The sequence below is a fragment of the Lepus europaeus genome, chromosome X (assembly GCF_033115175.1).
Source record: "Lepus europaeus isolate LE1 chromosome X, mLepTim1.pri, whole genome shotgun sequence".
NCBI classification, from domain to species: Eukaryota; Metazoa; Chordata; class Mammalia; order Lagomorpha; family Leporidae; genus Lepus; species Lepus europaeus.
In genome coordinates this window covers 60,978,053-60,990,263 of record NC_084850.1, presented here as the reverse complement: position 1 = coordinate 60,990,263, position 12,211 = coordinate 60,978,053, and the positions used below count along the sequence as shown (strand labels likewise).

Sequence of the window (12,211 nt, the reverse complement as noted above, 5' to 3'; positions counted from 1 at the left end):
CTTTCTAGTTCTCCAGCAGACACAACACATCAGCAATGCAGGAACCAGGTGCTTTCCAAACGCCTCCAGTTTCCAGCTCTTCCCTCTAAGCCCTCTGGGCAAACAGTGATGCAAGTCCAAAGGGCTCAGTAGGCTTTATTATTGCAGAATTGTTCCCAGGCCTCAAGGGGCTAGATCCAGCCAAAATTCATTCATACCAATGCTACACGCTGTTCCCTCATTCATTTCTCCCTCCAGTCAACATTTACCACCCATCCACTCTGTGTTAGGATCTATGCTCAGTGGCAGGAAAGTAAAGAACAAGATATAGCCCCTCCATGGAGCTAGGCAAGTAAACATTTAGTTATCATATGATGGCATAAGCATCATAATTGGCTCCACAACTATTTCTTGACCATCTCCTACGTACCAGGCATTGTTCTAGGCACCGGGGATGCAACCACAAATGAAACAGACAAAAATCCCTGCCCTTGTGGTGCTGACATAAATAAACACCATTAGAAGTCCAGAGGAGAGCTCAAGGGGTACTGACTGGTGAAATCTGGCAAAGCCCGCTGAGGTGTGAGCTGAGCTGGGTCTTGAAGAACTATACCCCGGCAGAGAGGCAGGGAAGGGCATGCCAGGAAAAAGCAATTGCACAACAAAGCTTGCAAAAATGAAAGTGAATGGCGTTGGGTGGGGAATGACAAGTGGGACTGTGGAGCGAGCACAGGAGAAGCAACAGAACAGGAGGTGTGCTTTATTGGCTCCCCAGAGAATGTGCCATCAGAGCAAATAGGCCAAAGCCCAGGTCTCAGCATTTGTCTAAGAGCCAATCCTGGCTACAGGTGAGGGGTCTCCAGTATAGCCTCCTCATGTGGTGGTGGTAGTAGTTGGTTTGGGGCTCATCCAGTGGCCTGAGAACCCTAGCCTCAGGCTTTTGGCCTTAGGGAGGGCTCAGCATTCCTTGCTAAAAGCCTTCATTTAAAAGGAAGGCCTGTCCTTCCCTGAGAAGCTAAAGAAATTTCAATAAAAATTAAGTTTAACTCTAGAGCTTTAGGGTCAAGTAGTTTGGCTTTTTTTTTTAAAAAAAATCATTCTTGAGTTGGCTGAAAATAGAAAATAAGCCATGCTCTAAAAATGGACTAAGTAAACAGTGCTTTGGTTTTTATAGTTTCTGTTTAATATTTATTAAACAGATTTTGTCAATTGTATTCAAACTAGCCAGCTTCCATATTTAATTGTATTTTGTGACCCAAAGTAAACAGTTAAACAGGATTGCCTTGAAGTTCTCTTTGAAACCTTCTGTCAAATTAGATATCTCAAAGCACATTACCTCACTTCTGTAAGCCTCAGTTCCATCAGCTTTGAAATGGGATGAATAATAATACCTACTTCTCAGGGATGTTGAGAGAATCAGGGGAGTTAATCCATGTAAAGTGCTTAGCATCATAACTGGCATATAGGAGGTCAAAATCATGAGCTATTATCCTGATTCTGTAGCTTCAGAGAAATCATTCATATCTGGGTGTATCGATTGTTTAATCAGCAGAAGCGGGCTCAACTTAATTCAATCTGTCTGGTTCTAGAAATTCTGAAAAGGACGACAGCTCCTAGTGGACGGCATAAGAAAATGATTTTGTAATGCAGACAAGAAAAGTTGATTTCCAGTTTCCCTGCTCAACAAACAGGTACATGTGACTTCATGAAAAAGAAGCATGGGATTGAAGTAGGATTTTCATTTCAGTGGCCAAACTCCCAGCTTTCCATCCTATCCTGCAAATAGCATGCGTTGACCCAGAAGCCCAAGTGCTTTTACCCCTGCTCTTCTCTTCTAGGGTGAAGTCACCTCCAGGCCCAATTCTTTTTTTTTTTTTAATGGACTTCTGAACCTTAGTTTAATTGCAAAAGTGAAAGGAGATCTTTTGCTTTTAAAGGTCTCAGCATGTTATCTTTTCCCAGAAGCTTCTTTCCCTGGGGAGTGAAATCCTGGGTTGGGTAATCAGGTGGGGACCTCATGGATTCCTTTAAATCTTGCAGGAGCGAAGGGAACCACGGGAACCCTGGTGATTGCACGCTCCCCCCCCCCCCCCCCTCGGCTTGCTGAGCTGCGCAGTGTGCTTGTAAGGCAGGACAGATTTATTTCTGGCCTCTGCCCCCTTTCATAAGCAGTGTTGTAAAATAAGTGCTCTGAGTTAGAGTTCAGGATTCTCACCATAACCACATGTTCTTATTCAGCCCATTCTAAAAGTATCTTTTTCTTTCTTTACAAGTTTTTCCTCCTCCCTTTTCTTTCTTTTTTTACTTTCTCTGTGTGATTCACTTTCTATAATACATGTGGCATTTTCTGGAGAAAAGACTTAGAAAATCTTCAAGTCAAAGATAAATTCATGGCCGGCGCCACGGCTCAATAGGCTACTCCTCCGCCTGTGGTGCCGGTACCCCAGGTTCTAGTCCCGGTCGGGGTGCCGGATTCTGTCCCGGTTGCCCCTCTTCCAGGCCAGCTCTCTGGCCCGGGAGTGCAGTGGAGGATGGCCCAAGTGCTTGGGCCCTGCACCCCATGGGAGGCCAGGAGAAGCACCTGGCTCCTGCCTTCGGATCAGCGCAGTGCGCCCGCCGAAGTGCACCGGCCGTGGCGGCCATTGGAGGGTGAACCAACGGCAAAGGAAGACCTTTCTCTCTGTCTCTCTCTCTCTGACTGTCCACTCTGCCTGTCAAAAGAAAAAAAAAAAGATAAATTTATTACCCTACTCTCCTATGAATGAAATGAAAATGACAAAGTATTTAAATAAAAGAGCAGTTATAATAATAGCAAAACTGTGTGAAGCTGGTACCCAGCATTGCTCTAAGTAATTGTCACACAATAATCCCTCTCATCTTCATACTATTCCTATGAAGTAGTTACTATTGTCATCCTCATATTGCAGATGGGGAAACTGAGGCACAAAACTTAAGTAGGGGCTGGTGCTGTGGCACAGTAGATTAAGCTTCCATCTGTGGTGCTAGTATCCCATATGGACACCAGTTCATGTCCCAGCTCTCTGCTAGTGGCCTGGGAAAGCAGTGGAAGATGGCCCAAGTGCTTGGGCCCCTGCACCTGCATGGGAGACCTGGAAGAGGCTCCTGGCTTTGGATCGGCACAGGTCTGTCCATTCCAGCCATTTGGGGAGTAAACCAGTGGATGGGAGACCTTCCTCTCTGTCTTTCCCTCACTCTGTCTGTAACTCTGCCTCTCAAATAAATATATAAATATTTTTTAAAAACCTGTTAAGTAAAAGTTGGATAAAAAAGTTAAGTAAGAAACGTTGGTATTTGAAAATGAGCCCAAATGCTTCTCTTGAGTGGCTCCTGAACAGGAACATGAGGAGCTGTGTGCTGTGCTCCAGGCAAGATCAGGTGACCAGGAAGTCCCAGACCTCAGTCTGCCTCTGCCTGCCTCTGCCTTGATGTAAGTCCCTCATCAACTCCAGCTCCAGGAGCAGAAGTGGGTATGTGTTTTTGGAGGTATCAGCTCATGCAATTTTGGCACCCTCTGTTTATTTTTTTAAGATTTTTTTTTATTTGAAGCACAGAAAGAGAGAGAGAGAGAGAGAGATCTCTTCCGTCCACTGGCTCACTCCCTGAATGGTCTCAACAGGCAGGGCTGGGCTAGGCAGAAGCCAGGAACCAGGAACTCCATCCGCGTCTCCCACATGGCTGGCAGGAGCCCAAGCACTGGGCTGCTTTCCCAGGTATAATAGCAGGGAGCTGGATTGGGAGCAGACCAGCCAGGATTTGAACCCGTGCTGTGTTCTGACATGGGATGCTGGCATTACCAGAGCAGCTTAACTCGCTGTGCCCCAATGCTGGCCCCAGCATCTTTTTTTTTTTTTTTAATCCTTTGAAAATTTCACCAAACCATTTGATCCAATGAATATGCTGCTAGGGTCTCTGCCTGGGCTTGGACGGCACCTGTGCAAGGGGTGGCTGTGTGGCAGAAGCATCCTTAGCTTCACAGCACATCTGCTCTGCCCAAGAGATTCTTAGCTGCTCGCCAGGCCGGGCACTGGAGCTCACTCAGACAGAAGAGTTTTCCTTTTCATTCCCAAACACAAGGCCCTCAGAAGCTGATGTCTCACCAGCTGCTCAGCAGAGACTTTGCTCTGGTTGTGTCTTTGCAGCCACAACCATCTCCATTCCGGGAAACACGTCTAATGGGATCAGACTCGCTATGTTCTCTTCCATCTCAACACTGCTCAATTTCCTCCCTGTGTTGCAAAAGTTGCCCAAGGAAATGAAATCCCAGGATGGATGTTCACCCCCAAAATAAGACCCTGTGTTCACTGTCCCGTTCATTGACAGTCACGAAAAAGCCAGGATTAATAGACCCCTTTAATTTAACTCAGTTTTGTCTTCAAAGAGGTCCAGTGACAGCAACCACCCAATATGTCACTTGAACACAGTTTATATTTGTTGCTGGGATACCAAAGGCTCTTTTAAGCCTTTGGCTAAGAAGAGCACCATGCATCTGACCTTATTCACCTGCACATACAGCAAATAATGGCTGAAATGATAGGAAAGCTCCTCCAAACATTTTGAGTGGAACACAAGGCATTTTTGTGTCCAAAAATTACAGTGTCCAATATTTGTTGTTCAAATAAATCTCAACCTGCATACCAAAGTGCACATTACACATAATAAGATGAGGCTTCGAGAAGACAAATGTTAATTATTTTGAGGTAAATCAGATCACCTTTGACCCAAACTCCGAGCCGTAATTTTGTTGCTCATCTTCTTGGTCCCGAAATTAATGTAAATCTTTACATTTGTAATTTAACTTGCCAACACTAAGCCACCCACACAGTCTGTAAATGACTGCTCTGAGTCAGAGACCATCACTGGCGATTGTGTTAGATATTGTCAAATGTTCCCTGTTAGGATTAAATCACCTATTCGCAGTCCTTTCACTGACGCTGCTTCATGTGAAAATGATGGAGCCGGAGGACAGCTAAACTGAAGGGACTTTAGAGTTTGCTCCCCAAGAGTCCTCCTTTCGTGGGCGAGAAACTAGAGCTGTGATGCTAGAAGTGACTTGTTCCCAGGTCACTCAGCGGCTGAAGCTAAAACCCCAAAGGCCAGTACTGGGTGTCGAGATCAAATAAGGAGCCACCCTTGGAAACCCTTGTCAGAGTCCAGCAGCTGCCCCCTTGCCCACCCTGTTGCCTCCAACAGCATCTGTGAGTCCTGGCACCCCGCGGTCTGCTGCTGTCCGGAAAGAATCGTGCCATTTTGAATCCAAGTGGTCAGAATATGATTCCAACAAAACAGATCAGCTACTGTTATAACAATAAGCATTGACTTGGGGTGGGGGGTGGGGGGGAGAGAACATACAGGCAACTGTGAATAATGGTGCCTCTTGAGGAGGGGGACCAGGGATGAGAGAGGCAGGACAGGGAGATGTTTACTTGGCGTTTTATATCTTGTCTTTACTATTTGGCTTTTATCACCATGCACAGATGTTAGCTGCATTACAGACCTAAAAGGCAAATTACAAAACACTATGCTCAGAAACTTCAAAGGAGAAACAGAATTTACCCCAGGAACACCGATGCTTGAAAACCCCTTACACAGTACAGCAGTACTTTTCGAGGTTTGTCTACCGAAGTGTCTGTAACAGCAGAGGAGGTTGAATGGGTTTCCCCAGGAGTCTGGGGGCAGTGCCAGACATGGTCTTTGCACACGAGAACTCTCTCTGCAGTTTGTTTTTAAAATGCCTTCAAATTAATAGACCCTCTAGCATATCTGCATCTCTTTTAGTCCAAAAATAATGCCTTAAATGACTTACCATCCACGAAAACAGCCCCTCTGGGAAGACACCCCTCGCTTCTTTCCCCGGCAGTCCAGAGCACCCGCAGCACACCGCCTCCGGTGACTGAGTGGAGAGGCCCCCTGGAATAGGAAGCGCGGCTGTGCACGAGCTGACCTGTATTCTGGCTCTCTCACCTGGAATCCGGCTCCGCGGATCCTGTTAGGCATTGAATAGTAACAAAACAACGGCATAAATTAGGGTGTTGCTAAGATTGTGTACCATCAACGTTCGCATGAGCATAATGGACATAATGAATTCTATAGCACTATCCTGCACAGCTTGGAGAGATTAAAACCACTTTGTCTTTAAATTAAATTTCAAAAATCATTGAACAACAAGAATAGAAAGAACAACAACAGCAACCCCCCCCCCTCATCTATGTCAGCTACCCAATTGTAGGGAGGCACCACTTCTTGCTTTCTAATCATTAATGCCTGGTCCTGGGTTTATTTTAATAGCTGCCAGCTCAGTGAGTCCACATCTATTGTAATAACCATAAAGGGGGCTTGGGTCCTCTTGTATTGTGTATGCAGCCCTAAGTGGAGAGGCTCTTATCCCTTTTCAGGAACAAAATCTATAACTGAAAAAGATCCAAGCTGAAGTTGATTTTACATAAAATGTTACGCAATGTAGCGTGCCTAGGCTGTGGCAGAAAAAGAAATGTGGGCTTGACTTTAGGAAATCTTCATTCAACAAAAGCAAGTGCTAATGGGCTGGGGGTTGGGGAACCCTCGCGTTGGTGTGTTTATGAGATGCCAGGTTACCATACTTACTGCTTGATACATTTTGTCTTACTTGTTTCTCACTCCAACACTAGTCTATTCCCATTTCACAGATGAGACAATTGAGGCTCCAGAAAGTTAAAGGACTTGTCCAAGGTCAGACAGCTAAGTAAGCAGCAGAGGTAGGATTCCAATCCAGATGCTTCAGATTCAAGAGCCCCTGAACTGCTTCCTAATAGTTACCAGTTAGCATTTATGGAGTGCTGGGGAGTGCTAATTATGTATGTTCTATGGGAGGCACTTGGCATAAATGATCTAATCTTTGCAACAATCCTCTGAGGCAGACATTATTGTTATTATCCCCATTTTAGAGATAAAGAAAACTGATGCTGAGAGAAACTAAGTAACTTGCCCAACAGCACAATTAAGTGGCAGAGTTCAGATTTTGAGCCCAGGCCTAATACCAGAATAGAGTTCTTAACGACCACGCTGTTCAGGTGGAGGTGCTTGGCCAGGCGGCACACAACGCAAACCGCAGGATCTCCTGGGCATTCCTGCATGCCACGTGGGTCATCTGGGAATAGCTCTTAGACATGCCAGGATGTGAGGTATGTTCCTCAGCAGTGTTGCACCTGCACACGTGGACCACCTGTCCTAGCATTTTTGATTTTTAATGTGGCTTGAGAGAGACGGTGCTTTACTCTTCACAGAAATCTTGTGTTAACAAGCAAAATCCACTGGGTTTCTGAGCCCCACTCAAGAGCTATAGAAATCGCAGACATTCTCATGTGGATCCCAAATAAGGGCTTATCCAAAAGAAACGTTAAGTGTCCTCCATTGTCTGGGCTTGTTAGCCTGTTCGGTAAAATACAGATGCTACTTTTCCCTCTTTGTGAAATGAGTTTTGAGGTCCTGGCTGTTGTTGAGCTCACTCCATAATCTTTAACAACACTGCAATCTCAGCACTACGGAACTGTGCCAGCTGTAATCCTCTGCTTTGAATGGGATTAAATAAAAATGGCTTGTGCCAGGTAAAGATGGATGAAAAGGCAGGCAACCAGGTGACAATTGGTAACTAATATCACCTTGTGTTTTAAAAAAGTGTTTACAAAGAGGCGATATGGGGCCAGCGCTGTGGTGTAGCAGGCTAAGCCTCCACCTGCAGCACCACCATTCCATACGGGGGCTGGTTCGTGTCCCAGCTACACCACTTGCGATCCAGCTCTCTGCTATGGCTTGGGAAAGCAGCAGAGGATGGCCCAAGTGCTTAGGCCCCTGCACCTGCGTGAGACCTAGAAGGTCCTGGCTGGCCCAGCTCCAGCCCTTGTGGCCATTTAGGGAGTAAACCAGTCTTTCCCTTTTAACGCTGCCTCTCAAATGAAAAAAATCTTTCCAAAAAGAGGCGATATTCACCAAACAAACCTAACCACTTTAAACTGGTCAACTCAGGTTACCATTCTTGATCAATAGCCCCTGAAATGGGAAAGGTGGGTACATGGTACTTTTTAGGCTATGACAATCTCTAGGAAACAGTTCAAGGATTTTGGGGGTAAGCACTGTGGCATAGTGGGTAAAGCAGCCACTGGCACCCTATTTTGAGTACTGGTTTGTCCCAGCTGTTCCACTTCCCTAATGCACCTGGGAGAGCAGAAGATGGCCCAGGTGTTTGGGCCCCTGTACCCACTTGGGATACCTGGAAGAAGCCCTGGCCTGCTGGCTTCAGTCTGGCACACATGAAGTGTTGTGGCCACTTGGGGACTAAACAAATGGATATAAGATCTAACTCTACCTTTCAAATAAACCTTTCATGGTTTTGGGGTATATTGGGCCCAAGTTTCATTTTTCTGTTATTTATTGAGCGTGTTTATGGGTCACACAAGCAAGCTATTCATTGTCATCTCAGGAATTCCCATACCATTTACTCAAATGTAAAATAATTTTTATATGAAAATAAACAAGCAAACACAATTGTATTGTGTATATTTTTATTTCTTCAAATTATTTATCAGGAGTGACTGAAATAAAAAAATGTAATTGAGTCCCATCATCATCATCATCATGGAAATGGCTTTAAGAGAAAACTGGTCAGAAGAGTATTATTGCTTCCCATTTTCAACCAGCACATAGTTGCTTTTGATAAGACAGACAAGAGCCTGTCAAGAATGCTCAAGATTATAATACAACATGCCTGTTTACAGGGGAACAAACCTAGGGAATAACTTATGTGAACTTCTTGATCTCATCATACAAGACAAGCACAAAAGCACCGCCCATGCCTCTGAGGACGTTGGACCATGCACCCTTGAAAAACGCTTTGCCTCCTTCATCACGAGCAATCTTCCTCCAGCAGTCAAGTGTGCCTGTGTACATGATATCAGCTGCAAAGAATAAAGACATGCAGTTGGTGACCGAAGGCAGCCCAGAGTCCCCAGAATCCCTAGACTAAATAATACAATAATCCAATAATAATAATAATAATACAAGAGCCCTGCCTCCAAGAACAGATGTTGGTTTCAAATTCAACATTGACATATATCTGCATGGGCAATGCCGAAAAACATCAATGCAGAGTTCCCATATTGGTCTTAACCTCTAATACCATTTAAGCACCCTCATTCATAGGCATGGGAAGGGCCTGCTCAAAGGCAGCTGTGTAGGAGACACAGATGCTACCAGCCACATGGCTACCTGAGCAGATTGCCATTTAGAAGCAGGTAGTGCTAGTTTGTGGCCTCTGCTTGCCCCACGCCTGTGACTTTCTCTCCTGCCCAAGTGGAACTTACTTCCTTTACGCCCCGACTGCATCATCATGCGCCGACGAACAGTGTCAAATGGATAGGAAGTCAACCCAGCAACAGCAGTGACGGACTGCGCGATCATCCAGCTGATGAAGATGTGCGTGTTCTTGGGATCTGGAAGCATTCCTGGGAAAGCAAAGAGACTTACTGAACAGCAGCTTTATGCACCTGTTGTTTTCCAGTCCCTGAACACCGAGGGCTGTTATCAGATGACCTTGACTTCTTTCAGCAATTAAAATACAAATCTCTGGCTCCTGAAATACTCGATTGACACAATGATCTTTTAAAAAAATTGTCTCACCAGAAACATCTTTAAAGCACATAGCAAACTCACCTTTTGCGGTGTCATAGATACCGAAGTAGGCAGCTCGGTAGATGATAATGCCCTGTACAGACACATTAAAGCCTTGGTACAGGCCCCTAATCCCATCAGATTTGTAGATCTTAACCAGGCAGTCACCGAGCCCTCTGAATTCCCTTTCAGCTCCAGCTTTGCCCACGTCAGCTGCTAGACGGGTACGGGCAAAATCAAGAGGGTACACGAAACACAAGGATGTGGCTCCAGCAGCACCACCTGACGCCAGATTTCCTGCAAAGTAGCGCCAAAACTGGGTCCTCCTGTCCACGCCACCCAGAAAGATCTGCTTGTATTTATCTTTGAAGGCAAAGTTGAGAGCCTGGGTGGGGAAGTATCTGATGACGTTGGCCAGGTTACCACGCCAGAAGGACAGGACTCCCTGCTCCTTGGGGATACGAACCACGCAGTCTATAATGCCCTTGTATTGCTTATCGGCAGTGATTTGCTTGCTGGCATGCTGCACCTGATGGGACAAGAAGAGGGTGAACCGGGGACAGTTAAAACATGGAGAACAAAAGGAAGAGCATACGTTTATCATCTCCATTACTGTGCTTTAAAAGGGTCCCTCCTGTCTCCAACTCTAGTCTCCGGCATCACACAGGCTGGACTCGCCTGACCCTCTAACACTGTCACATGGCATCTGCACCATCTAAGGCATTAAGCCTCCACAGCTTTGGGTGGGGAGGGGTCACCTTCAGGCGGACCGGCTGACCTTTAGACCTGGAGGGAAGGTCATTACCTCAGTCGCAGGTTCAGAGGCGCTAAGGCGGGTCCCACGTAGGGCGCAGTCACCTTGGCGACCGCGGCCAACGCCTCAGGTCTCCTGAGCCGCTTCCCTCCCGCTCCGCCCCTCCCCTTCTCCTAGAGGTGACCCGGGCGGCCATCATCCCTCTGCTCGCCCGCGCGCGCCCTCTAGAGCCAGGCGGAAGAACGCGCCGCGCAGGAAGGCTGGCCGAGGGGAAGCGGCGGCGGCTGCGCGGGGGCGGACGTAGAAGGCACACGCGCTTCCCGGCGCCGGCTTCCGGCCGGGTGAGGTTTGAGCGCGTCCGGCGACTAGGCCGCCGATGGACCGGTCCGCGTGGCCTACCCAAAGCTGTTCTCTCCTTGCCGCGACCTTGAGGTCTTCGGCAAGGACAGATGTCTCTCCCTAGCGCTGGCTTTCAGGCTTCGCCCTTGACCCCAGGGCCCGGGGTTACAGTCTGTCCCAGACTGCCCCAATCGCCTTCGCTGCCTCACGCACGCCGAGGCCCTCGTCTTCCCCACTTCCCTCTGCCCCCGATCCCTCCCTAGACTCCTAACTTCAGGTCACGAAAGGCATCTCCAAGTTTGCCTTTTGTTCTGACTTTGCAGCCATCCCTGCCTCACCTTGCCACTTCCCTGAACATGTCTACAGAGTTAGCTCCCCTCTACCCTTTTCTGTGGGACCCCCTCCCCCCACTTCCTGGTTGGGGACCTCGGCCCCAGGACGTACCTGCAGCAGCAGCTTGACCCTCTCGATGGGCGCTACCGCGGTCTTGGAGATGGCCGCAGCCACTCCACCTGCCAGGAAGTCCTTGGCGAAGGACACAGCGGCATCTGTCATGTTGGAAGGAAAGAGGAGCCAGGCGACTGCGGGACAGGACTGCGCTGGGAACCGGCTTTGACTCCGGGACTCTGGGGCGGAGCGAAGCAAATGGCCGATTTATATAGGGGGAGGCAGAGCCGGAGCTGCTGGCGTCGGGGGCGGGCTGGGGCGGGCACAGAGCGCAGCGCGCAAAGAAGCAGAGCCATTGATAGGCTCCGTGCGCTGGGGGAGGAGCTGCTAGGTCGGGCCAGAGGCCACCCTGCGTACAGCCCCGGCTCTCCCGAGGCGTCAGACCAGGCTGGAGGAAGGGGACCCCTACAGCATTCCCAGGAGCTAGACGCTGGATCCTGAGGGAGGCCTTGGGATGGGGAAGAAGGGCGAGGTCATGGGTGGGCCTGGACAAAACCTGCTGGAGCAGGGCCAGGCCTAGGGGTGAGGCAGTAGTTAAGGGGACACCAAAACTTAGTAATTAAGAGAATATAAATAAAGTTTAATTAGGATTAGGATGAAGCATGGGGGGGGGGCAAGTGGAAATTTTAAATTTCCATCATTTGTTCATCATAAATTTGTTACTTTTGATTTTTAAAAATGCTACATTAAGGTTATTGTAATTACTGAGTTGTTCCTAAAGCAAGGCAAGTGCCTCCCTCTTCTCACCCTAGACACGGCACTGCCCTTGAGCTTCACCTGTGATGGCAGAGCAACTTGGGGGAGCAGCAGAGCTGGGACACGGTCTGGGTGCCTGAGGCCCTCGTTTGCAAATAAAGTTTAACAAAGATCTTCCCAGGAATTGGCCTAGGAGAATTCAAATGACTGAGCTTGGAGTGAGGAAGTGATTTTACTCTGAAGCCAGATACAAAAAGGTTGTACCCTGAGGCTTAAGAAACTTAACAAGGTTAAAAGCAAGGTTGATGGCTGGCTTCCTGACCGGAGATTTCTGAA

The 12,211-nt window shown here is 47.7% G+C and overlaps 1 protein-coding gene across 1 annotated transcript; it reads right to left on the bottom strand.

The window, feature by feature from the left end:
- Positions 1-8,517: 8,517 nt before the first annotated feature.
- Positions 8,518-11,376, bottom strand: SLC25A5 (solute carrier family 25 member 5). The gene is made up of 4 exons (XM_062184077.1): positions 11,177-11,376; positions 9,682-10,168; positions 9,333-9,473; positions 8,518-8,927 (listed from the first exon to the last, which is right to left on the bottom strand). The coding sequence occupies exons 1-4, from the start codon at positions 11,285-11,287 to the stop codon at positions 8,770-8,772; spliced, it is 897 nt and encodes a 298-aa protein (XP_062040061.1). The 5' UTR covers positions 11,288-11,376; the 3' UTR covers positions 8,518-8,769.
- Between the last annotated feature and the right edge of the window lie 835 nt (positions 11,377-12,211).

Coding starts and splice junctions, on each gene's coding strand:
- SLC25A5 (XM_062184077.1), bottom strand. CDS start 11,287: ATGACAGATGCCGCTGTGTCCTTCGCCAAGGACTTCCTGGCAGGTGGA. Junction 10,169..11,176: donor GGGTCAAGCTGCTGCTGCAG/GTACGTCCTGGG, acceptor TTGTCCCATCAG/GTGCAGCATGCCAGCAAGCA. Junction 8,928..9,332: donor GCAGTCGGGGCGTAAAGGAA/GTAAGTTCCACT, acceptor TATTCTTTGCAG/CTGATATCATGTACACAGGC.